Genomic DNA, 27584 nt, shown 5'->3' with positions numbered 1-27584 from the left:
TGAAGAACTTCCCGGCTTATACCCCTCCCTTTTAGTGATAATTCTCGTACTCCGCCTGACCAAGTCCTCTGAGGCAACACTAGAACTAGCTGTCAGTTCCCCCAAGGGATGATGCAGCCCTTGAGTGAAGATTAACGTCGTTGATTTTCTTTTAGACGCTCTCTGACGCTTCTGGCTTGTTGTGTGAACTGACAGTTTACCAGGCACTTTAGAAATCTTGGACCGAGCCCTAGTTCTGCTAGCAATCGACTCTGAATATAGAAGATGAACTGGCAGCTCACTTCTCCGTTTCTTTGGGGTTTGGATGCACAAAGTTGACACTTGCTCAACAACAGACACAACAGCATGATGAGTCATAGACTTAAATTTCTCTACCCAACCATTAGACTGAAGAACCAAGCTGAAAATATCCATAGCAGAAAATTGCACAGCTGGTTTACCCAAGGTGGGCAGTAAAATATCCTGTTGTGTAATTGGAGGCATAGAATCATAAACACCAGCAGAGATTGTCTTGCTAGGACAAAAAACCTTAGAGAAATTCTGTGAAAAATCTGGTCTAGCAAACACCAAGCTAACCGAATTAATGATGATGTTTTGATTGAGAACATCAGTGACAGAAACATCAGAATTGGCTGATGTAGATGATCCTTGTGACCCTCCCACAATGATTGAATCATCAATCAAAATCTCTTCCACATTTTCCTGAATATTATCCTCATCATTATTCAACTGATCTACCTCCTGCACATTATTGTTATTGTGCACTAGCTGATCTTCTGGCTGAAAGAAACCTTCATCTTCAACATTAGCTGGCTGCTGCTGCTCAGGAATATCATTCCATCCAATCTCAGGGTATTGAGGCATAACCCAATTGAAATTACCAGGCTGAAGCTGACCGGGCAAGGGGTGTGGATTTCCATCAACCGGCATCTGATCTTCATCATGAGGCAACATATCTGCAAAGTCTGCAGTAAGGATATAACACACAGCCGTCCAAGATTCCCTCACACCACCAATGTTAGCATAATCACCAAAAACAACATCACGAGGGACCAAAGCTGGTGATGGGAAGGAGGCATATACTAATGTGCGTTCAACCATATTTTCATCCTGATGCCAATGATGGAATCGACCAAATGTAGCAATTGCATTAGATATGTCATACTCGTTTCTGAAATCCAAGGGTATAGCCAAAAACATAAGCCAACCTGACCTAAACCCCTGCACTGCCCTGTGATTGTCTCTGTCATCATGATTAACAAAGCGAACAAAAACTCCGTTTTGCACTTGATATGGCACATGAGCAACCAAAGCAGCCCTAGCAGCCGGACTACGAAGCCGAAAGAATCCCAGACCAAAAATACTAGGTTGAACCTCCTCAACATCAATATGCAGGTTATGAAGCACGAAATTCCGAACCTGTTCGCGCCAGAACGGCACCAAAGCTTGCGGTGGCGGTGGGAGAAGCTCCGCAGTACAGATGGTCTCATTGCGTCTAGGTGGCCGTACAGCAGGCGTATAGAAAGTACGAGGCAATCTTGTTGGACCACCATCTATGATCTGATGTCCAGGAGGTAACCAAGGCGCCGGATCAACTTCAAAATTCGCCATTGAAGATCGAAACAACAGCGAAGATAGCGGCGGTGGCAACGGTGAGAGTAGCGGAGGTGACAAAGGCGGCGGTGTAGGGTTTTGAGTTGTTGTAGTTTCGGGCGGCTGTGATTGTAAAATCTGCACCTCAGGAGGTATCTGTTCATTAACCGATTCACCTCCAGAGATTGTGTTCGGCTCGGTCTCTTTTCCTGTCAAAGTTTGTGGAGATCCCGTCTCCTTCTGTTTTGGTATCCACTTTGTCGCCTTCTTAGCCTTCAGACAAGCTTTCCGAATATGACCATAACCGAAACAACCTCGGCAACGTATTTCATTGGTGCAAACTGAGGTTTTGTGACTCATAGAAAGACATCGACCACAATTCCACACCCTGTATGCCATATCATCAACAAGTTTATCAAAAGGATCCACTTCATTATCAATCTGTCCATTGGCAGTGGGTACAGATACAGCATCAGTTTGTTCAGAAATTTTGGGGTCTTGAACATTTTTAAGCGAATCATCCTTCATAGAATATCCAGTGCAGGCCTCATAAACTAAAACTTCAGCAAAAGATAAAGACTTCTTAACAGAAACTGCCGAATTCTTGTGCTGCAAAATAGGCCTGTCAGGCTTTTTATGAAGAGCATTTAAAGCAGAGGCCGTTCTCTTCTTATTTGGACTGACCAAAGTCCACTCCTCATTACATTCTTGCTGCCAAGAAGCAAATTCCTTACGCCAGTTCGGCCCTCCAAAACCCCATAAATGAAAGTAACACTTAAATTGTTCAGTAGAAAACTTCCTTATAGAGTAAACCATAAAACCCACATGCCTGGAAGCCACTGAGAAACGAAAAACTCTATCATATAGCTGCAGCACTGAGAAATCCATAGAAAGTCCACCCAGACAAGATTCAAGAGCCAAACCAACAGTCACTTCAGTGAGCTTAAATTTTGCACGACCAAAAGAAACCACCATTAAAAAATGATTTGCCTTTCCAAGAGGATGTACAGTAGTTCCAAATTGTTTACGAACTTGTGACTTAAAAGCTTGTCCATTTGAGAAATCCAGGCTCAACTGCAACTGAGAAAGTTCATTCTGTGCATGATCCATGCAAGGTGACACAACCTGCTGCTGAATAAATTCTTGTTGAGGAGATCCAGTATCTCTATGCATGGACTGTCCAGTCTGAGTCTCAACCTTAGATTGAGGTGGAGATGCAGGGTGATCCTCCATAGGAGGAGATCCAGCAAATAAAGGACCAACAGTAACCAGGTGATGAGGAAAACTAACCTCAGAATCCGATTTAATACTATGTCCCTTGGATAACACTTTCACGGCTATTGGTTCTTCTCGGGAATTAAGTAGGACCAGCCAACCATTAGAGGACCAGAACCTCAAAGTACCATCATATTTTTTCTGCCGTCCTCGATCTAGATCCTTTTTCGTGGTGTAACAAACCTTCCAGATCCAATGTCCCAAAGCAAATTCCTCACTCCTCTTATCACAACCATTTTGTTCAGAGGCGACTTTGACTATATGACAAGGGAATTCAAAAGACATACCAGCAGATATAGATTCATTGATCCGTAAAACCTTAGCATCAATAGTGATACCAATACCATCAAGGAGGACAATGCGACGATTATCTGGATGAAGGAGGATGGATCCATTGTAGTAAACCTTATTCTTCTTCTGCAGTTGCGTTGCGTAGATCACAGACCACCGCCGTGGCTCCTGATCTTGAACAGAGATCGGAGAGATCGCCGGTGCACACAAGTCTAGGGTTTAGTGGTGGGAGGGGGCGCCATAGCTATCAGATAGGTAGGTATTGGCATGAAGTAGCAGGCCATCCAAAGGGGTGTCAAAAGCATACATGGAGAGGAGCGAATTCACCTCTTGGTGTAGGGCTTGGGCTCGAGCTCGTGTCATTGGACCACGAGGAGGGCTTGTCAGTCTTGATGTAGTATCGACCTTGGGTAGGGCTACATCAAAAGTCTTATCCCAGCTCCGACTAACAAGATTCATCTGTGAACCCAAGAATTGGCACTAACCTATGAAACAAGGATATTCCCAAAAGTATATGAAAGAGAGACCAAAAAAGAATCATGAGCTTCAGCTAAGAGTTAAGGTAGTCTCGCAAAGGCTAGTGAGAAGGAGTCAAAACTAATAAAGCTTTCAGATATGTACCTTCCTCTGAAGAAAGATAGTGAGAGTCCTTGGCTACTGGTCCACTCTTTACCAGGATTAATAACTAATACACTTCTTTGGTGAGACAACCCACTTGATGTATCAGTATTTATTGGCCTGCACTTCACGATTATGAAGAATTATTTTTCGATGAATAGAAACAAAATGTTATTCATTTAATTATGAATTATAAGCAGTAAATTATACCTTATATTTTTGCCCCTGAGACAACATGTGTTGTTCTAATATTGTGAATTTAGATACATATGGATTGCTCTGCTGACACTTCGTTCTTTGAAATGATTCTATTTCATCAAGAATCTTAGGCAAATCACCAGTTGACGCAACTGAAATTTGGGGAACAGCAGCATCTGCACAATTATCAATGCTATTATAGGATCTGTCAACTCAAAAGAAGTGAAAATAGTAGGAGATATTCCTAGTTAAGAAACTGAACTTTTACCTGCGTGGAAACTGCTGAAGAACAACATTGTGAGCAGAATCAGGGGCCACAGATCGAATTTGAAGCAAAAGTTGTAACCAATGATAGAAGTCCCATGGCTTCCACGCTCTATAACAGAGCTATAACAACGGATTAAAAAAGCAACCATTGGAGGTCTCAATCTGGTGTGTTTCTTTTGCCATGCCGAGAGAACACATCTTGTTTTCTTTAATACTCAAAAACTATCTTTGACATGTTATTTTGAAAAGAACAATTGTATGATGCACATTACAGTGTCAACTTCAGGCAAAAGATTTCAGAGCAGATGGCTGAGGAAATTCATTAAAAAAATGCTTTAGTGTTTTTTTATTCATGTTTTCCATTCCATCCAACCACGGTCTGCTTTGTGATGATTAGATACATTATCAATAATCTGCTGTTGCATCTATACGACGGGACACAATGTTTCACAGTACTGAATTTTAGATGGTAAACAGAATATGTAGAAGAGATTAACACCATCTAGAACAGATTTCAAAACGAATCATGTAGAGAAGAAATAGAAGACAATCAGTTGATCCAGTCAAGTAACAGAGATAGATGCGCTTAACAGCCGGAGGGTGTGGCACTCTACACCAGGGGTTCCCGGCGTCTCGTCCTCTCCAAGCCAGTAGAGGCCGACGCGGCCTTCCGTCCTGGCACCTGCGCGCGGTCGTGGCCCTGGGGCCGGCTGTTCCTGCGCTGTAGTCTGATGGAGAAACGACCCCGCATTGCTCGGCTCGACTACTCCAGGCAGTGATGGTCCCGGCGAACCGGCGAGATGGCTTCCCGCACTGAGCACACGTCAGTCTTTTGCTCATCTCCGGTTCTCGAGCCGTGGCCCCCCGCGGAGCCGCCGCGTAGAGCGACGGCGACAGCGCCAAAGGCCAGCGCGCAGCGCCGAGAAGCACTGCTGTGCGATTGTAATCTCCGGCAGCGTGGCGTTAGATGGAGTCGCCGCGGAGGAACGGGAGGGATCTATAGTTGGCAATTTGAGGATTTTTTGCAGAGCTTTCAGATTGAGGAGGAGTCGTGCATGCCTAGGTGGTAACTGCCAACTGTTTTTTTTTCTCAGCCCGGAATTATCGTGCCAGGTGGCTGCTCCGCGACGGTTCGGCTCAGCGGAAAGAAAACCGATTGTTGCGCGGTGTGGAAGGCTCGGACGACCTACCACGGGACACCACCGCTAGAGCTTTAATATAGTAGAGATATTTAGCATATTGCTGTTTTTTCAAATCGTCGTATTCCATAGCGCCGTATCCGTGTTGTCGTCGTATCGGTGCTTCATAGCTTCTCTATACTAGACATCTTCGTCACCACTCTCATATAGTCTATTTCCAGCACCACTCTCGAGAGATGAAGCTCCTTTGCGAGGAACATAGCCCTTTGACATCCCTTTAACGTAGCCTCCTCAGGATCAGTGACCGTAGAGGAAAAAACTGGCAAGCTGCCGCACGGTAGCTACCATGGTGGTCGCGAACAACCACGCCTCTGCCCTACTTCCCTGAAGATTTCGCCACGGTACCATCATAATTATTTTTTGTCCACCCCTCTAGCTGTGGGCGCCAGTGTTCCACCCTGGGGTTTTAGGAATCTTCGAATCCTAGATGTTGCGCACTCTTTAGTTAAGTTCACTGCATGCTTGGCCAACATCTCCGGCTCCTCTATCTTCCTCGATTCCCTGGCATCGTTCCTTGCAGGACACATCTGGTACAGCGTCATCATCGTCAGATCCATCTCTGCCTCCTGTACCGTGCTCAGCCATTCCAGCAACCACTGCAAGATATCTCGTGGAAAGCAGACATTAGCAGGAGGAATGGTAGTAGGTGCAGCGCATGAACTCCTGACTAGTTCCCACACATGCTTTGAGTGTGGACAATGCCACAATCTGTGAAGGACCGTTTCCTCTCTCCCGCAAGCAACACAACAGACTTTCTTTAATCTTGCGGCATTGGAGCTCTGAGCCAACTGCCAGCCCGTTCTTCTTTAATCGCCAAATATTGATCTTGACCTTGCACAGGACTGAACCTCCCCACAGCGCCAACCATCCCTTGTAAGCTGCAGATGTCGTCGGGAACTCTTGGATGCCTGCATCGATCTTACGCTGCTGTATTCTCAAGTGATGCGCAGAACGGACTGAGAAGACTCCATTCATCGTGAAGTTCCATGCATGATAGTCCGATGTTCCCACCCATCCGATTAAGATCTTTCTTATATCCCCTCTCCTCTCCTGCCTTGTGTATATTCCCACCCCTTTTGTACATCCTCATTTTCAATTAATAATATTTTACTGTTGGGCCGCTCCTACAACTTCCTAGTGTAAAAAACCAGAAGGATCAGTTTAGTGATTACCACTTCAATGGTTTGACTGAATTCTTCTTATTCGTTGTTTCTTATACAAACCATACTGAATTTGTCTCATTGGGTGGCTGATGTAGGTATTTGATTGTTAGTTTCCGGCAATATGCATTTCAAGTATTATGTGTAAGTTCCTACTACTTAGAGCTGGTGCTTCTCACACACGTATAGTGGACACACACTGAACTCAAAGGTAGAACTGAATGACACAAGTACTTTGGAGCAGCTCAAAGTTGCTGCGTTTTCCCTCTACTACTTGGTGTGGAACTGATACAATGGGGGGGGGGGGGGGGCTATTTATCTCTACTACTATAATGTAGCAGTTTGAATTTGGATTTACAAGCCTCTTCCCGCCAAAACATCTCTAAACCTATCACAGCCGCAGATTTGCAAAACAAACCAATTGTCCGCCGTTCACCAGGTATTGTTGGGCATAATCCAACGGTCGAGGTGCGCTGGATTCGCTTCTTCCAGAACGCATCCACTCGGTGCCGGTCTGAATGTTATAGGACCTAGCATATTTTTCTAGAGAACTGCAACCAATGCAGACTTCCAACGTGGGACCAACATCCAGTGTGGGACCAAGATCCAGTGAGTGGATGCTCTCAAGCGTAGAAAACTAAATCGCTGATTGGCACTATGAGTAGACGTGAACATGTAAATTTTTATTGGAAACCTACCACGACCAGCAATGGCATGACTGCATGAGCCAGCTAAGTTATCTTCTCTCTCACGATCTCTCACACGTGCAATTTCATTCGTAATCTCATCTCTTGAGACCATTAGATAAAGTCCTTTTGTGAAACGGAGCTTATAGACTATAAGGGTCCTAAAAGAATATAAGGGTATAAACAATAAGAAATATACTCGGTTATAATTAAAAGTTCAATAAGTTTTACTCTAAATTGTTTAACAAACAAACAAAGTGAAACTAATTTTTGCAGGTTATCCGACGAGCTGCTCATTCAATTCAACAATGGGTTTTCCTCCTCCAATGGAGCAGCGGGAGGATATGGTTATTGGATGCAACCGGATGCTACTGATTGCTCAGGACTTCTTTTTCCAGGCTACTGGGTGGCGGCATCATAATAGAATAGCAAATGCATAGCTTTTCTGTTTGCCATATTTTCAGTTGATTGATTCATGTTTCGACCTTAGCATTTTCGTGACTGTAATAAGTGATGATGCAGAGGCTGGGGCTATGCTCCTTTATCGAAAAAAAATTAACTATAAGAGTCCTAAAAGAATATAAGGGTATAAAAAAATAAGAAATATACTCGGTTATAATTAAAAATTCAATAAGTTTTGCTCTGAATTGTTTGACCGACCACTTTTTATGATTGTGGACTTTTAGAGCTTGGCTGACAGGGAGTGCATTTTTTAAATGAGCGAAAAATGGTGATTTGAAGTTTCAAAAATTTGGATCAAAAAATTTGGATCAAAAAATTGTTGTCCTCAAACACGAAAAAGAATCACCTCGAAATACCCAATAATTTGGGCCATGTAAAAATAACAAAATCTGATATTTAAAGTAGCGATCTGTGCAATTCGAACCTCCCAAATATGTCAGATTTTCTCATTTTCTCTTAAGCCTACAATATAAGGTATTTCGGTTGTATGTTTGTAGAGTACACCATTATCCATGTCTAGAATTTTATTTTGAGTTTGTGAAATTTTGAAGTCACATTTTCAGATTTTCAAAAATACCGAGATCCATGACACCCAAACTCCAAAGCGAATTTGTGCAGTCCTTATCTCTTATTTAGAACCCACTTACAATAACAAATAAGATTCGATAAGAAGTTCTGTCATGTAAAGAAGTCATGTAAAACTTACATTAATGTTCTGTCAACATTTAGTTTCAAACATATATGTACTCATAATGAATGGTCCATAATTTCTTTTGTCACGTTATGTTCGATTATACTTATATTTTGTTTGAGTATATTAAAAGAATAAATAATAATAATCTCACTTTATCTTTTTTTTAGTACCATTTGTCTTTACTTTTATTTTCAAACTGTAGTCTTTCACTTATCTGCGGCACCACTTACTAGTACTACTAGTGAGCTACACAAATCAGCTCACGCACTACAATTCTGGTGTGAACACTTGACTAGTGGAAGCTGAGAATGTCAAGCCGACTTATCCCTACAGGTTTCAGGTTTATCTTCTGCAGCTTATCACCTTCTAGCCATGTCAGGTTATCTCCTGCAACTCTGATTTGCCTCTTGCCCAGTGGCGGACGCAGGAAAGAATTGGAGGGGGGGCACACCTCAATTTTTTTTTTGCGCACCCCCCAAATTATGAAAAACCTTTGCACAACGAAGAACAAACATAGTAGTATCTCGCTTGACTATCTTGACCAGAGAACAATGGTCGACTGCCCATGGTTTCAGTTGCTCCTACGTAGTAGTATCACTGCAGTAGTTTTGAATTTGCAGCCTGCACTACATTGGTACTATAGGTGTAGTGAAGATGGCACAATCATGCATTCTGTAGGCAGAGCATGAAAATATTGACTTGAACATAGTTTAGGTGAACATAAGTACTGGCACAATTCAAGAAAGTTATCCTTTTTCTCTGAGGGCTTACAAAAAGAAAGAAGCTTTTTCAAATGGAGCAACAGATTTACATATGGTTACTACAAGAAACTCGAACGAGATAGGTATATAGGTATGAACCTCTTCAGAATCTCAGATGATCTGCGCTCCACAATGTCACCATGCCTGAAAAAACTTAGGGAAAACTTAATCCTCAAACTTATTCATCTCCAGGGCGGGGTGGGTCCATACATTATTCAACACCCCCTGCCTATGTATCACCTATGTATGCAATCTGCAACGGTACAAGTTGATTGCATCACCTCTTTGGCTCTTTGTAGGGGTCATCACAGCTCACCTGCAAATGGCTGCATCACCCACTTGGTCGGCAACGCAGCAGCGAGGGCGGCCGGCGGTCAGCAGCAGCATGAGCGGACGCAGCTGGGGCGGGCCGCGGGCGAGCGCCGGACTGGGCGGGGCTGATGGGCAGCAGCGGCGGCGGGGCTGGGGCGGCGGGCGGCGGCGGAGCCGGGGCCGGGGCGGCGGGTGGCGGCTGCGGTCGGAGGACGGCGGCTGCGGTCGAAGGACGGGTGCGCGTGGAGTGGGGAATCGAAGTCTGGGGCGTGCGCGTGGCGTGGGGCTCGACTCCTCCAGGATGGCCAGATGGGCCAGCGAATTTCTGGGTGGGCCTTGGCCCCCCCCCCCCCGTCACGCGTCCGCCAATGCTCTTGCCCACTTGCCCTACTTGCTGATCCTAGTCATGCAAGGATTCTGTTCACACAGAGCAAACTACTACTACTAGTAGATGAACGTACAGGTGCATGCCTTATTTGTGGGTAAGCAAACTTGCTACTACTACTCTACTAGCAACTGATTAAACAACATTATGAAATTGACATTCATGGTGAGCTAAAGTATAGTGTATCCTAGGATGCAAGGCAAAACAGTTCTAGAACAACATATGAAAAAGAGATTATAGGAAAATCAAACTGCAAGTCTACCATGCTTTATCAAATAGAATCGGTTTTGCTGAGCTCACAAACTTGTATAAATCTGGCTCAGACAAACACGTACCAGCTTCCGTTTATCTGAGCCTGGAAAAGAGTGCACATATGGAGACCGTGTCCAATTATATCAACTTTCAGAGGTTCGGCACTTTTGCCACAAGGAAGGCCAGTCCATCCAAGAGGAAGAATAGAAGTGGCAGTTCTAATAGCAGGAGGCTCCACAATGTGACCAAGTTCAACAGAATCTGTGGCTGTCAGACCAAGAATCTGTGGCTGTCAGACCAAGTAGCTGCCAGATGCAATATTCAGAGAACAAAGACAGCGCTGTCATAAAAGGATTTGCTTACAAACGAAAGCAGCAGCCGCATCATATACTGATTGTCTCCAGTGGTTCTGATTGAAGGAGTACTAGCTATCTCTCCGCCCTCGCCGTGTGGCACGAGCTCGCTGGCCGTCGTGTGGCGGAGAACGGAGGTGACAGTGGTGTGTTCAGGGAGTCTCCTCATTTGGGAGATCCAATGGTTGCTCAGGGAGTCTCCTCGTTTGGGACTCGAGGAGAGGCGTGCCAGTCTAGGGCAAAGGCAGTCCAGTCAAAGGGGGCGGCAGTCCGAAGGTCGGACTACTCCTCGTCGTCCGCGGGGAGCACCACGATGAGTATGCCGAGAGCCAACACGAGCAACTGGGTGAGGAACTACAACGCTGTGGCGCCCAAGCGCTCGCCCCAAGACACATCGATCTCCGGGACCGGAAGTGTTTTGGAGGCAAAACGGTTGTCCGCCGGCGGCGTGCAGCAGGTGGGGTGGCGGCGCAGTGGCCCGCCGTGGCGGCCAGCACGTAGGAGGTTGGGAGGCGGTGCTAGGGTCCGCTAGAGACCCGAGGAGGTGGGGGAGGCGGCGGCCGACGCACAGGAGATGGAGTAGGGCGGCGGCGGAGGCTAGGGTTTGGGGCTCGGGGAAGAGAACCTGTTGAGGGGAGAATTGATTATAACCCCCCCTGTTCGTGCGTCTTGGATCTTAAGCCCCTTTCTTGGCATGCCTCTCTTTTAACCCCCTCAGTTCAGCCACGTTGTTGCTAACTCCCCTCTTTGGCATTGTTAACTCTTCATTAAGCTCGTGGTTGTAAGGAAAATGCTTTGTTTCCTCCGGAGGTTCAACGCGTCCCAGCCTCCGGCTTCACCGCACGCCACGCGTCCATGCGAAGGCCACATAAAACCGCACAAGCAAACCGGGCCTCACCACCTACCTTATCTCCTCACTAGTTCTCTCCCGTCCACTTATTTTCCCATCTCTTTCTCCTACCTCACGAGAGCAGAGCATCCTAGCACCATGGGGAGCTCAGCCCCAGCAACCACCGTCAGCCCCTCCTCCCCTCCGCCTCCGGTGACTCCCCATGCACCTCCTACCTTCTCCTTCCCCTGCTCCTCCTACCGTCTTCCCCTGCTCGCGCGGCCCCCCGATGAGGTTAACTGTGATGCCGGCCGCCGATGAGGATGTCGTGGCCAGGGCATCATGGGAGGCAGCGCCACGGAGGTGCTGCAAGGCCATGCCGCCGGTGCTGCTCGAGCGGCGGTCATAGATGTTGCTCGGGGAGGCGGCGCTACAAGACCAGGCCGGTGCTGCTGCAAAGATCTGGCGTCAGAGTTGCAAAGGGTCGCCCGCGGATCGGCAAATCCCCACCACCGATGTTGCAAAGGAAGGCGACGAAGCTGCAAAGGCCCATCGGCGGAGCTGCAAAGGTCCGCCGACGGAGCTGCAAATCCCCACCTCCGGTGCTGCAAAGGGCGGCGACAGAGCTGCAAGGGACACCGACGGAGCTGCAAAGATATGGTGTTAGATCTGCAAAGGGCTGCCCGTGGATCGGAAAATCCCCACTGCCGATGCTGCAAAGGACGGCGACGGAGCTGCAAATGCCCATCGGCGGAGCTGCAAATCCCCACCTCCAGTGTTGCAAAGGGCGGCGGCGGAGCTGCAAGGGCCACCGGCGGAGCTGCAAAGGCCAAGCGTGGCTGCTGCAAAGGCCCTACACCAGAGCTGCAACGGCCAAGCGCGGCTGCTGCCAGCGGGGCAACGATGCTGCAGGCGCGAGCGGTGGTGCAACCAGCCTTTCGGCGGTGCTGCCGGCGGTGCTGCCATAGGAGGAGGATGGTGCTTCCATCGGTGGGAGGCGGTGCTACGAGGAGGAAGCGCATATGCTGCAAGAACAGTCGGCGATGCGTCCCACCGGTGTTCATGCGTCGCCAGCGAGATCCCTCATCGTACCTGTTTCTAGGTGGTGCGCCGGGAGGATGGTGCAGCCAAGCGATGCCGCGTGATGTTTTTTTTTGTTTTTTCACTTTCGTTTCCTCCGTGGAAAATAGAAGAGGTGCACATGGGGTGGTGGTCCTGGAGGGACACGTGTCAGACGGGGGACTCGGAGGTTCGGGAGGAAATAATCCTCCGGAGGATCCTCAGCAGTGTCCTGGTTGTAAGGTGTTGTTTGTTTGGTTGTTAAGTTAAAACTCCTCTTCGGTGGCCGTTCGCTAGCATTAGGCGGCGTTTTTTCATGTGCTTTTTAAGTTTCTGTGTGTTTTGGTGCGTGAGTGCGGTGCTGAACATGCTGTTGCATGTCAGGAAAAACCTTTGTTTCGTTATCTTTCTGGTAATGAAATCAGATCTGATGGGATCGTTTGGAAAAAAACTCTTCATTAACCTAATAATCCAATATACTAGTCTAATTACATACTGAAATGAACACTCTGCCCTCATCTATTTTCATCAAGTCGCTCGTTTCTCTTTTTCTTTCTGCTCGTCCCGTTCGTCGCGAGACAGAGAAGGCTGGCTCGGTCATGTTCAGCGCGCACTAAACTGGGTTGAAGGGAGATAGTCAGTGGCGGACGCAGGAAAGAATTGGAGGGGGGACACACCTCAATTTTTTTTTTGCGCACCCCCCAAAGTATGAAAAACCTTTGCACAACGAAGAACAAACATAGTAGTATCTCGCTTGACTATCTTGACCAGAGAACAATGGTCGACTGCCCATGGTTTCAGTTGCTCCTACGTAGTAGTATCACTGCAGTAGTTTTGAATTTGCAGCCTGCACTACATTGGTACTGTAGGTGTAGTGAAGATGGCACAATCATGCATTCTGTAGGCAGAGCATGAAAATATTGACTTGAACATAGTTTAGGTGAACATAAGTACTGGCACAATTCAAGAAAGTTATCCTTTTTTTCTGAGGGCTTACAAAAAGAAAGAAGCTTTTTCAAATGGAGCAACAGATTTACATATGGTTACTACAAGAAACTCGAACGAGATAGGTATATAGGTATGAACCTCTTCAGAATCTCAGATGATCTGCGCTCCACAATGTCACCATGCCTGAAAAAACTTAGGGAAAACTTAATCCTCAAACTTATTCATCTCCAGGGCGGGGTGGGTCCATACATTATTCAACACCCCCTGCCTATGTATCACCTATGTATGCAATCTGCAACGGTACAAGTTGATTGCATCACCTCTTTGGCTCTTTGTAGGGGTCATCACAGCTCACATGCAAATGGCTGCATCACCCACTTGGTCGGCAACGCAGCAGCGAGGGCGGCCGGCGGTCAGCAGCAGCATGGGCGGACGCAGCTGGGGCGGGCCGCGGGCGAGCGCCGGACTGGGCGGGGCTGATGGGCAGCAGCGGCGGCGGGGCTGGGGCGGCGGGCGGCGGCGGAGCCGGGGCCGGGGCGGCGGGTGGCGGCTGCGGTCGGAGGACGGCGGCTGCGGTCGAAGGACGGGTGCGCGTGGAGTGGGGAATCGAAGTCTGGGGCATGCGCGTGGCGTGGGGCTCGACTCCTCCAGGATGGCCGGATGGGCCAGCGAATTTCTGGGTGGGCCTTGGCCCCCCCCCGCCCCCCCCCCCCCCCGCTGCGTCCGCCAATGGAGATAGTGGGCTGGCTCGGACATGTTCAGCGCGCACCAGACTAGGCTCTCTCAGCAGCAGGGGACGACCGGGAGGCGGGCCGGCAGCCGGTCGGAGCAGAAATTGGTGGCGGCCAGCGAAGCTGAGGCCTGGGCGGCGACTGGCGGAGCTCAGGTCTGCGTCGATCTGGAGTGGCTCAACCCTGAGGACTCTCATTCTGGAGCTAGCGTTCGGGTGGGGATCCCGTTCTGGTGGACAGGCGGCGGCCATGTGGTTCTCGACCTGGAGATGATCATGACGGCGGGGTCGCTCGAGTGGAGGCCAACGAAGTCAAGGCCAGAGCCGGAAAAGAGCCCACGGCCTCCAGGTCGTCCCTGCTGCTGCGGGGCAGAAGCTGAAAGGAAGCTATGTATTCTTGTGCGTACTTGTTGGTTATACATTGACAAATCTGCTAAGCATTCTTGCCTCCTCCTTCCGCCCGGAGATGGCCAGTAAGATATGGTGGATCTTGAGATCTCATGTCTTGCAGAATAAAGGCGGTACTCCTAGGGCCTCTCTTGCGTGAAGAGGATGACCTATCGGAGGCCTGAACTCGTGATCTGGCCGGAGGGTTGAGTTCCGGAAGGCTCCGCCAGCGAATGTAACAGTGCTTTGCCTGGAGTTTGCTGGATCGGAGGTATTCGGTCGTGCGCACCCATGCTTTTATCCCGACCGATTGGTTCTGGAGGGAGCGGCGCGAAGCTCTTTTTCTGTGTTGACATCAAGTGACTATGAATCCATGATGAAAGTCGGAAGAAGAGAATTTCATGAAGGCCGGAAGGGAGGACTAGCTAAGAGAGGTTCAAGTCTCCACGCTGTTGAGAGACTGGCTTGGTGTTCCGGGCTTCACAACAGCGGTATGAAAGTGGGGGCGACAACACAGGTGAAGCGCAGAGTCCTACCTTTCAGGGTGAAAACCCAAGGTCTGGCCTTAACTGGTTGTGCCTGGCAATGACCTTGGTGGAGGCATTGTTTTGAGAGCGGGGACTATCTTCAGGGTGAAAACCTAAGATCTTTGATCGGGCGATGATGGTGTTTGAGCACTGTTCTCTTCTTGTAGGCGTCGTTTTTTGGAGAGTCCGTAATTCAGGTGTTGTCTTGGTGGTGGATGTACTGCTGTTGTTAGGCCCGAGATGCTGTAGCGGGGCCTTTGTTTCTTAGTTTTTTTTCCTTTTTTTGTCTGTGTGCATCCGTAGTGCCATTAGGGTGGTGCGTTGTTGCAAAGGCTGGGTGTAATTGGTATCTTCTTGATATTAATATATTCCTTTTATCGAAAAAAAATCGGCTAAGCATGTCAAAGGGGAAATTAGCAACAACGTGGGTGAACTGAGGGGTTAAAAGAGAGGCGTACCAATAAAGGGGCTTAAGATCCAAGACGCACGAACAGGGGGTTATAATCAATTATCCCCCTGTTGAGTTTTTCTTTTTCTTTTGAGATGCGTTGAGGTTGGTTAGTGCGGGAGACATTGTGCATTCTATTGAAAATACTTCCCATCTTCTATATATAAGAAATTATGAGATTGCAAAAACAAATGCACGTACATAGATCTGAAAAGAATGTAGTATCTAAAAGACAAAAATCAAGTTATTTACTGATTGGAGACTCCCAACAAGACATCCAATTAATCCTAGCGATTAGTAAATTTTGTCCTTCAGATCAGACTAATTGTTCATCAATAACCGTCAGATTAGGTGGCTACCCATGCTCTGCGATCTCCCTCGGGTTGGGGACTCCTCTCCTTCCTTAATCGCCACCTCCCTCCAGCCGAACCTGCCAACAACAAGATCTCCACGCGGGATTGCTCTCCTTCGCTAATCGCCGCCTCCCGGCTGAGCTGCCAATGATGAGATTTTTCTATGGCCCCGAACGGTGGTGACGCTTCAAGGCGGCGGTCTTCGTCTTCTTTGCAGTTGTTGCGGTCCTATGTAGCTGGATCGTGGCACTGCTTGGCTTTGGGTGGCGATTCTTGTGTTGTCTAGCAAGGTCATCAAGCCAACATCTAGGTTGGCAGGAGGTCAAACAGAGATATGGGGTTCCGAGTGGAGGCTTTGTGAGACAACGACAATGGCGACGAGCAAACTTTGGTCGGCTCCGTTCCAGCGCGTCCGAATGTCTTCGTGTTAGTCTCCCCTTATGTGAAGTCGAATCTACCTTTGGGTATTGTACGATGGCCTGCGAGGGGTGGTTTGGTCGTGAAGGTCCTATTCGGCAGGACTCACAGGCTCATCTTTGTTCGAGTATTAACTCTGTATAGTTTGTTAGGCAGGTGTAGATTGTAATCTCCTCAACCGATCATGTATATCTCTCGGTTTGGTAGGATTAGATTGTATTCTTGTGTACCAAGGCACCGTATCCGGGCCTATATATTAACATGAGCTAAACGCCCCATAGCGTGGCGAATTCCCTCAAACTACTATCGTTCACATGGTATCAGACGTCTAGCTCTACCGATCTCAGCCTAAAACCCTAGCCCACCCGCCTCCCTCCCCAGCCGCCGCCCTCCACCGCATCCATGGGCGACACCAGCGCCGCCCCCTCCATGGCCACGACGGGCGCCCTCACCTCGGGCACGGCGGGCTCCCTCGCCCTCGGCACCACTCCCGCCCTCGCCGACCTGACGGCGACGTCCTCCTCCAACTTGGCGATGGGCGTGGCCAGCGTCAAGACACACGTGCCCGTCATCCTCGACCTTGCCAAGTCCAACTACGCCAAGTGGCGTATGCTGATCTCCGTCCTCCTAGGCAAGTATGAGCTCACCTCACATGTTGCTGTGCAGACCGATGCCGCCGATCGCACCCCTGCATGGGCTCGTGAGGACTTCATCGTCCGCTCGTGGCTCTATGGCTCCATCAGCGAGGAGATCCTCGACATCATCATGGCGGAGAATCAGACCGCCTTTGACGCCTACGTGCTCATCCGCAACCTCTTCCTCGACAACCAAATGACCCGCGCCGTCCACCTTGAGGCCGAGTTCCGTGCGCTCATCTAGGGCGACCTCTCCGTCACCGCCTACTGCCACCTCCTGAAGGCCCTCTCCGACGCCCTTCGCGACGTGGGCCAACCCGTCACCGACCAGACGTTAGTGCTCACCTGTCTTCGCGGCCTCAACCCGCGCTTCTCCGACCTCACCAGCCTGGTGACCATGCAGACGCCGCTGCCATCGTTTCTGCAGACACGCTCCATGCTACTCCTTCGCGAGACGCAACTTCATCACGCCGCGCCTGTCAACCAGCATACGGCCCTCTACAGCGCCGCCAACACCGGCAACGGCGGCACTGGCTACGGCCAGGGCAACGGAAATGGTGGCCGCAACCGTGGCCGGCGGGGCAACCGCGGCAGCGGCAACGGCAACAACAACCCCAGCGGGGGCCCTCGCCTCCCCCCCCCCCCCGGTCGGGCCCTGGGTCTACTTCAACCCCGCCACCGGCGCCATGCAGCCCGTGCAGCCCACCTGGCGCCCCGCAGCTCCCCCTGGTGGCCAGGGGCTCCTCGGGCCCGCGCCCTTCTGCACCACCGGCTACGCCATCCCATCGCCCACAGACGTGGGTGCCGCTGGGCCAGCAGGCCTACACCACCGTTGATGAGGACATCCCTACTACACCACTACCTCCGTCATTGATAAATGAAGATGAACCTGCTGTGAAGCTCAAGTCCAATGAAGTTCGGATTGGACCAATTACAAGGGCTCGTGCGAAGCTACTTAAACAACAGGTGAACTTGTTTCTAAACGATACTTTGATTGATGAGAACTTTATACTGACTAAGTCCTATTACTTATATATCATCAGGTATCTAGAGGAGACGAGCATCACACGAGGACTAGAGGAGCAGCTGGACATGAAGACGGACGTCAAGATGGACGTGAAGCTGGACATGGAGCTGGACATGAAGATATCTCATGGACGCGCGAGGGAGGAGCGGGAGGCATGCGCGAGAGGAGAAGTCGACGTCCAGGCCGGCCCAGCGCCCGGTTAGACCGGCTTCCAGACCGGCGCGCCCGGTCCCTGGCCCGGTTGACCGGGCGGCAGACCAGATGCGTCGTACCGGGGCCAAACCGGACGAAGTTTTGCGAACTTTCCGGTTGCCGCCCGGTTGACCGGATGCCAGACCGGCCAGCCCGGTCCCAGGCCCAGTTGACCGGATTCCAGACCGGATTAGTCCGAGTCTGTCTCGACCAGATCTAGTCTGGGTCGGTTTTACTTGTATCTTTTGACCAGAACTCGTCCCGGATGCCTATATAAGTGCCTTGGATGACCCCTAGCTGCTTTAGACCAAGTTTAAGATAAACCCTAGTTCTTAGTTGTTTGCTATGCAAAACTATTGAATACTACTCTCCAATTCGTTGCGATCTGGAGTTTTATGCTACTGAAAGTTTGTGTGATCTGCTGTTCCATTGGGGATTAGAAGATTGCAATCTACCGCTTTGTGGTCGGCGGCTACATGCGCAAGTGTGTGGAGTTGCGAAAATCTTGCAGGGTTGAGAGCTGTTGCATTGGCATCAGGAATCAATCAAGAGACTTCGTCGGCGTCATACAAGTTATCCTCCTCATCGTCATCAATTCCATCCGCTGCTACCATCGTGTGTTCATCACCACCCGTCGCTTACTGAGAAGATCGGGCTGCCCCATATCAACCGTGATGGCTCCTCTGCACGGCCAGGCCTTCGGGACCAACCAGCCTCCCCCTGGCCCTGTCTACTACGGCGCTCCTGCTCACTGCCTACAGGTTGTAGACTAGGGTTTTAGTCGGAAGTAGAGGGCAAGTAGATCTCAAAGGTTTCAGCCGAAAAGCGTTCGACGATATGAAAACTAGGGTTGCGTGAAACAATTAATCGTTGCTCTCTTTGTCCCTCGACTGCCCCTTATATAGGAGGTGGAGTCGAGGGATTCATAATACACAAGTTACAGAGTCCGGGAGGGTTTCCAACCCATCCCGCAAGATTACAAGTATGTATTTCCTAATACAATTCTAGCTTTCCTTAATACTAGTTTGGGCTTCCGAATCTTCATATTCATCGAGTCGTGGGCCTTCACTAAACCCCGGGTACCATCTTTAGCAGGCCCATTGGGGATGCCTATGTCAGTAGCCCCCGAGATTTTGCTTGAATCGAAGAATCAGGGAAAATCTCCAACTCTAGTCATTCAATAACTTTGTCGAATTTATCACATATCTTCGGATATACAATTATATATTGTACAGGGATAATGGTAGTTGGGGCTAGTTCATCTGACGGATCAGGTACTAGTTAACTGCTTTAGTGGCAATCCGCAAAAACCTACTTCAAGATCACATCCCTGGACATGATCTCGGGATACTGGTGTAAACTTCGACAGGTGCCGCTTAAGGTCTTACCATCTGTCGAGTCCCAGTCATATTTTATCGGGTACCTAACGTGTCCATTAGGATTTTTCTTCGTATCTGTTGATACGGAAAAAGTAGCAAACCGACGTCAGACACGGCGCCATGCCGCTCAGAACGGATCTGGGGTCTTACCTTCGCAAAATTTTGCGGCATTCAGAGATTATTCGCGACTTTGGCGCTCTGAGAATATATTGTCGAGTGCTTTTTCGGCTGCTAGAATAGCACATTTTATTGAGTCAACGGATGACTTATCTTGCCTTCCCGATGGGAGTATTTGTAGAGTTATTTGTATAACTCGAAATATTCTCACTTCTTTTTATAATTTCATCGGGCACGCGAACATCGTTCCCGATGGGAGTAGCCCCCGAGGCTATAGCCAAGGACTTGTGCTTGGTTGTAGGCTCAACGCCTTATGTTGCTATATTTTCCTTCTTTCTCGAGGTTTTTATATCTATCGGGTGCGTGACCAGCGCTCCCGATTGGAGTAGCCCTCGAGGCTATGAACAAATGCTTGCATTTGGTCATAGGCTCTCGCCATTTCTATTTTGTCATACTCGAGCTTTTCATTTTTCCAAAGTAGCCCCCGATCATTTGATCAAAAACTTGTATTTGACCAAAGGCTCTCGAAATAATCAATAATCTTCTGCTGGCGCCATTTCTACGAATCTTCACAGCCGATATTTTCTCTTGCCAAGGTGACATCATCGCTGACGATAGCCACGATCACTGTATCGGGAAGACGCGAGTACTGCTCTTTCTCTGTCTTGCGGGCCCAAAATTCTTATCAAGTTGACACGTCGTGGAAGTGGGGGACACACGTCCTCCGCTTTTCCTGGCGCACGCACTGTAGCGCATGTTCCTTCTCTTCACAGTGAAATTACGTTGTTACCCCTTGATACGTCCAATTTGCATCACTATTTTATATCATAATTTGCTGTTATTCATTGATATATTTCATATTGGGACACAATACTTATGTTATTTCATCTATTTTGCATGTTTCATCATTATTGGAGGATCAAGCACCGGAGCCAGGATTCTGCTGGAAAAAGCACCGTCAGAACGCAATATTTCGGAAGATCAACTGTGGAAGGAAATTATACCAAAAATCCTATTTTTCAAGATGACGAAGGAAGCCAGAAGGAGGAGCCAGGAGGACCCAGGGTGGGCCCACACCCTAGGGCGGCGCGGCCCATGCCCTGGCCGCGCCGCCATGTAGTGTGGGGGGCCCACAGCCCCTTTCGCCTCCTTTTCTTCGCGAAATCCTTCGTACCGAAAACCTAAGCCACAGAGGGTACCTCGCGAAGAGTTACAGCCGCCTCTGCGGGGTGGAGAACACCAGAGAGAAAAGAGCTCTCCGGCGGGCAGGAATCCGCTGGGGAAATTCCCTCCGGGAGGGGGAAATCGACGCCATCGTCACCGTCATCGAGCTGGACATCATCTCCATCACCATCATCATCATCTCCACCATCATCACCGCCGTCTACACCGCTGGACACCGTGACCGCCGTAGCAATTTGGGTTTGATCTTGATTGTTTGATAGGGGAAACTCTCCCGGTATCGATCTCTACTTGTTGTTGATGCTATTGAGTGAAACCATTGAACCAAGTTTATGTTCAGATTGTTATTCATCATCATATCACCTCTGATCATGTTCCATATGATGTCTCGTGAGTAGTTCGTTTAGTTCTTGAGGACATGGGTGAAGTCTAAATGTTAGTAGTGAACTATGGTTGAGTAATATTCACTGGTATGATATTTAAGTTGTGGTGTTATTCTTCTAGTGGTGTCATGTGAACGTCGACTACATGACACTTCACCATTTATGGGCCTAGGGGAATGCATCTTGTATTCGTTTGCTAATTGCGGGGTTGCCGGAGTGACAGAAACCTAAACCCCCATTGGTATATCGATGCAGGAGGGATCGCAGTGTAACACCCCAAATTTCAATAAAAAGAAAGTTAGAGAATGCCAGAAAGCAAAATTTCAAACCAACAAAAACTTTTCTATTTGCATATAGTACCATGCATAGGACTGGTGCATTTGAGTGATATGCCATGATGATTGTTATTACTTGTATTTGCTATGCTCTAAAACCCTAGTGTGATCATAGTAAGATCACCAACCAAATAAATCAAAGAGGAAGAAATTCCATAATTTGAAAAACCCTAAAAACTCTAACATATGCCCTATGGCATTTTTATAAATTTTGACCCTAGACCTATTTGGTCTTCACCATTAGTTGAATAATGTTATTAAACACTTATTACAACTTTTGGAAGCAAAGTTTCACAATTCAAATAAAATTCAAACACAATTCCCACTCACATATGATAATGGTGAAAACTGAAATTTATAGTCTGATCACCACTTTGAGCCCCTGCAATTCAATTTTCCCAAACCAATTCTTGCTAACTCTTTGCACCATTTCAAAGTCAACATCAAGGTGAACAACTTTGATGAAGATCACCCTGCCAAATTCATCTTTGATCAATAGCTATGCTCATCCAAAGTTGCAACATTTTAACAAGTGCAACAATCTCCACTTAGCCATTTTGGCCAATCTTTGAATTCTAATTTTTCCACCACCACCTCAAATCACCTCTGGTCAATTACAACTAATAGCAACACTCACATTTCAAAAACTTTCACCTTTTGAATTATTTCAAATTTGGAGAATTTTGCAAATTGCAAAATATGGCACTATTGGACACTATTTGAAATAGTGTTCTATACACATCTAATCTACCCCAACCTACACTAAATGGTTCCCCTGCCCCCTTTCACCCTTAATGACCACATAGAAACCCTAGGGAGAGGAGGAGCAAGGCTAGACATGGCCATGCCGGCCATGTCGCCCAACCCGACAACCTCCCCCTCTCTCCATTGCTTCTCTACCCTGGCCACCATGCCAAAGAGCGCCACCGCACCTCCCTAGTGCCGCCTAGCACCGTCCTGGTCGAGGAGGAGCTCGACAACGCCCGGACGACGCGCGCCCAGAACGCGCCCTGGACGCCGCTCGCGTCGCGCGTGTGCACGCCGCGGACACGTACTGGCCACGCGCCGCGCCACCATCTCGCGTTCGCTCTGGCCCCGCTGGCTAGCCGTTGAGCATCACCACGCCACCACGACACCGCCATACACGGCCACGACCCGACCCTGGACCGCCGCCGCCGTAGACGGGGAAGAATATCCCGCCACTGCCGCGACATGCCCGGAAGCAATGCGACCCAACCAGGCCCTCTCCGACCAAGCTGTCGCTGCCATTAGACTCGCCTGGACACGTAGAACACTGCCACAACCTCGCCTAGCTCGACCGCTCGCCGGAGAAGCCGCGCCATGGTCGACCACCACCCTGCCCCGCAACCCTTGCTCAATCCTATAAATAGAGAGTTCCATGGAAGCCACTGAGCACACCACCTCACTCCCCACCCTTCACCACTTCGCCTAGCACCGTTAGCCACCTCGATCGTCGCTGGAGCAAGGCCAATTGCAAGATCGGAGCCGCGGAAGCCCTGGAGCAATCGCCATTGATCCAGGCCACCTCGAGCTCCGCCACTGCTACCAGCTGCTTCGCCGTCGTCCACACCTTCCCCGAGCACACTGCCATCCCTCGCTGGAGCCGCGGTGAGCTCTCCGCCCCCTACCCTCGCCGCCAACCTCTCTGCCTCTCGCCGGAGAAGACGACGCACCAGCGCCGTCCGATCCCGATCTAATCCTACGTCCCACGTTAAAACTTACCGCTTCGGGCGTTATGAGCCGCTGATAGGCGGACCCCACCTTGTCAGGCAGCCTGCGCGTCTGTGGACCGTGGTGGGCTGGCTCGGGCCGTTTTCAAATCGTTTGGCCCAACTAGTTTTCCCGCCGGCCTGTTAAATTCAAATCCAGTTTAATTATTACAAATCCATTTGAATACTGCCCAAACTTTGAAATTCAATATTTTCAAATTGGCTAAACCAAATTTAGTGAATTGTATAGTGTTAGAAAGCCACTGAAATTCTCTACAACATGCCACTGGCCTCATGGCCAGATTCTTTGTAGAATAAATGTGATAAAAATAACAAGACAGGGACTTTTCCCTATTCAAATAATTCTTAAAAATCAACCAAAATAGATATTAAGTTAATTCCAACTCTAATAGCTCACATTTGACTTACACTAATTGTTTATGCAATAAAATGGTGTGGTCACTTTGAATGATCATGCCATGGTTAAATGAATGGATATTTTGACTAGTTTAACTAGTTGATATTGTCCAAAACTATTAAAGTTAAATTGTGTGAAGTCTTACACTTCATTTAAACTTGTCTCACATGGATTCATGGGATGTTTGGACCCCTGGTCCCAAACTCTCTTATATGAATTACTTGAGATTTAAATCAAATGTAGTGTTATTTAAATAGTATGAGGTGATCCACCTCATTTAAATCATTTTCTCAAATGATGATGATGAACATTGGACTTAGGTCAATATGAGTTCATCCATGATTGTTTGAGAAATTAAATCTTAAGAAGATTTCAATGAGAGGAAATTATTTCTCAAGAATCCTATGGAAACTATCATTTACATATGAGATACAAAGAAGTGAATTCTATTTAAACCCCACAACCCATGCACCCTAGTTAATTTATTTGTGTGCATAGAATAGTTTGTGTGTTATATGTGATGTATGGAATAGCCATTGAATTAGTGAGTAATTATACTCGTATTCAAATTTAGACGGTAGCACCGGAGAGTACACCGAAGAAGAAGGTTGCTACCAAGAGGAAGAGGAGGAACAGTTTGAGAACTACCAAGGCAAGCTACTACCAATGCAAGCTAATATTCTTGCAAAGTGCAAAGCCCCTTGGGGCAAGGCACCATGTTTCTTACCTTTTCTTATATGAACCCATCCCAAGTTTTTACTTTACAAGTTTTTACTTGTTTTCTAAATGAGTTACTTTTATAGTTAACTTTGGTCAAAGTACAAGTTGATTACTAGAGTAGTGAGTTAGTCTGCTCCAAGCAAAGCAAGTTAGCACCCCTCATGAATTAGAGCTAGTGCTAATGAATTAAAACTTGACTACTCTAGATGGGAACAATGTGATTTTGGAGGATTTTTGAAACCTTGGAATGAAGATGCATTCCATTGAATGATTTTTGAAGGTGAATATGACCAAGAGAAGATGGTGATTTTTGATAAAACAATGATGTTGGTTTGAATGCGATACCTTTCCAATTCTTAAGTACCCCCACAATACCTGATTATGGGTAGGGCTTAACTGGAAGTTTATGCGTCTTAGTATGGGTTCCCTCTAAACAAGCGTCATCGGGGTTATGCCGAAAGCTGCCTCTACCACAAAAGAAACAATATGATACGATGCGAAATGAGGTGAATGTCCGGCCCAAGCCCTGTGCAGTTCCCAGGCTGACTGTCTGTCTTCACTGGGAGGCCAAGCTCATGGGGAGAGGTGCTCATACTAGGGTTCGTAAGTGAAAGGTTATGGTTGATGATCCGCGTACTGTGTTACGATGATTCGGGGAAATCCCGACGGATGAAATCAAATGTTGTGGCACAAGTGTGCAACCTCTGCAGAGTGTAAACCTATTCGAATAGCCGCGTCCACGGTTACGGACGGTTGGAAAGGCCATACAGTTTCCGATGTCATATCTTTGAAAATGATGTTGAAAAAAAGATGATGGTGAAATGCCTTGTGGTGGATTGAATTGAAATCACCACTTGAATGGTGGGAATGACACTAATGTTACCACCTGAGTTAGTTAGCACTTGAATAAGCTTTTCTCAAATTTTGTGTACTAAAACTAGCTTTATGCAAATAAACTAGAGCTTAGCAAACCATACTAGAATGTCTAGCACTTACATTAGTATTAGTTTGCGAGTACTCAACGTACTCACGGCTTTGTCCCTGGCTATTCAAATGGCCAGAGTATGAAGATGACCAAGGAGATGACCAGCAGGACGCCTACGACAACTAAGCGCCTTCCGACGTCAAGCGTTGGCCTGTGGACTAGAGAGTCCTTGTATCTTACGCTTCCGCTATGTTGAACTATGAACTTGTGTTTGTTCGTTGATCAATAGACCAACTATTCGTGTAATATGGATCATGTGATTCCAATTTGTAAGACTTATGGTTTGTAATGAAGGATGACTGTGATACTTAACTATTATGCCTCGCAACAACAATATTCCTGGGATTGCGATGTATGACATAATAGGCATTCGGACTTAAAAATCCGGGTGTTGACAAGTTGGTATCAGAGCCATTGTTTGACCTTAGAAGACCTTAGTTAGAATGGGCGTTCTGAAAAATTTAACTTTGAAATCAAATGGAAGAAATTATTTGTGAAAATTTACTACACCCTTATCTTTGAGACTTTGCCAAAATTTGATGAATCATGTTCTATCTTATTTGAATCAACTTAAAACTTTGCCACACTTTGCACTCTCTAACTTACTCATCCAATTCTCTTTCAGATGGAGCCGAATGAACCCATCAACACCAAGTTTTATCAGCTTGGGAACGGAGGAAGCTTGATCTTCGAGCACGGCCTCAACGCCGTCTCTGACTTCCTTGGGCGCCCACACCCCGAGTTTCACGGGGTTCAGCTGGACGACACGCCCGGAGGAGAGTTGCAGTGGGTGATCACTGCCGACTTGAGGGGCAAGATGGAGCCTCCCACTTCGGAGAGGATCCTCTTCTCCTTCCGCGAGAGCAACTGGCTCGACGGACTCGCACGTGGCCTACAGGAGGCACTTGCGCGCCTCTGTGGACAGAACGTGGTGCGCATCCTCGCCTCTCGCTACGCCCACCTTGTGAGGCGTGATGCTGCGGGAGTGCCCATGGAGCTGCAGCCGCACCCGGAGTTGAGGCACCATGCTGAGCACCTGGACTTCATGCTCTACCAGACTCAGAGGGACCTTGACGCCACTCGCGCTTACGCGAACCAGACCCATGCTCACATCACCGAGCAGGGTGAGGCGATCAAGCTACTCAACAACGACCGCAGGAGCCTTCGCCAGCAGCGTGCCAAGAAGGACGCTACGATTCGTCGCCTTCGCGCCCGGATCGCGTCACTTGAGGCCACTGTCAAGGCCCAGGAGGATCAGATTCGTCAGCTGGAGGATGACGATGGAGGCATCGACATTCAGGGAGGAGACGCCTTTCTGAGTGACGACAACGACTTTGAGGAGGACGAGAACACCGAGGAGGAGGACTACGAGTTCCTGGAGGCAGGACCTGACGACTACGTCCCGATCGATGTCGATGATGAGGAGTAGTTACACTAGTTCACTTATAGTAGGTGTGAGTTGTATCCCGTCCTTTGTATCGTAGCATGAGAATGGTTCTTAAAACCATTGGAGTATGTGTGTAGTTTGTACTATGTGTTGCATGAATGAATGAATGTTATGTTTGTCATGAAAAGATTACAAGTTTTCAAATGTTTTTCAAACTTAACCAAAATGAACCATAGAATGTTCCCTCTTATCTCATAATCTTCTACATCTTCAGATGGCCCCTCCGAATCGCACCAACGACGCGATGCTGCAACTTCTGCAAACCATGCTTGCAGACCGGGAAACCGAAAGAGCCGAGCGCCAAGCCAACCTCATCGCTTTGCAGAACATCGCCAACCAAGGCCATGGAAATCATGACCACCCCGGATCCAAGCTCAAGAACTTCCAAAACACCAACCCTCCGGTGTTTAGCAAGACCGAGGAGCCCCTCGACGCCGACGATTGGCTCCAGACTATGGAGAACAATCTTGAGGTAGCCGGAGTGGAAGCCAACGAGAAGGTGTTGTTCGCCACTCACTATCTCGCTGGACCAGCCCGCGCTTGGTGGACAAGCACCCGTGCCATGAACGGAGGACAATTCATGACTTGGGAGGATTTCAAACTCAAGTTCAGCAAGTACCATGTACCCCCGGGTCTTATCAAGAAGACGAGGGATGAATTCCGTGAGCTGAAACAAGGTCGCATGACGGTGGTTGAATACCGCGACAAGTTTCTCACCTTGTCAAGGTATGCCCCTGATGAGACCGACACCGTTGAGAAGAGGAAGGAGAGATTCCTGAACGGACTGCATGATGAGATGCAGACTGTCCTCGTCAACATCCCCTTCGCCG

The 27584-nt window shown here is 48.3% G+C and overlaps 1 protein-coding gene and 1 long non-coding RNA gene across 2 annotated transcripts; one reads left to right on the top strand and one right to left on the bottom strand.

Moving 5' to 3' along the window:
- Nucleotides 1-3786: 3786 nt before the first annotated feature.
- LOC139832576 (uncharacterized) lies at nucleotides 3787-5288 on the bottom strand. The gene is made up of 3 exons (XR_011747172.1): nucleotides 4244-5288; nucleotides 3988-4151; nucleotides 3787-3897 (listed from the first exon to the last, which is right to left on the bottom strand). It is a non-coding gene; the product is annotated as an uncharacterized lncRNA (long non-coding RNA).
- An 11318-nt stretch (nucleotides 5289-16606) lies between these two features.
- On the top strand, nucleotides 16607-17083 carry LOC139832474 (uncharacterized). Its single transcript, XM_071822245.1, has one exon. It carries the CDS (start codon nucleotides 16607-16609, stop codon nucleotides 17081-17083), a length of 477 nt encoding a protein of 158 aa, XP_071678346.1.
- Nucleotides 17084-27584: the final 10501 nt, after the last annotated feature.

This window comes from Lolium perenne, chromosome 6, assembly GCF_019359855.2.
Source record: "Lolium perenne isolate Kyuss_39 chromosome 6, Kyuss_2.0, whole genome shotgun sequence".
NCBI classification, from domain to species: domain Eukaryota; kingdom Viridiplantae; phylum Streptophyta; class Magnoliopsida; order Poales; family Poaceae; genus Lolium; species Lolium perenne.
Note: the sequence above shows the minus strand (reverse complement) of the source record. Positions and strands in the feature narration are given on the sequence as shown.

Excerpts from the sequence above, each read along its gene's own strand:
- LOC139832474 (XM_071822245.1), top strand. The coding sequence starts at position 16,607 with ATGGGCGACACCAGCGCCGCCCCCTCCATGGCCACGACGGGCGCCCTC.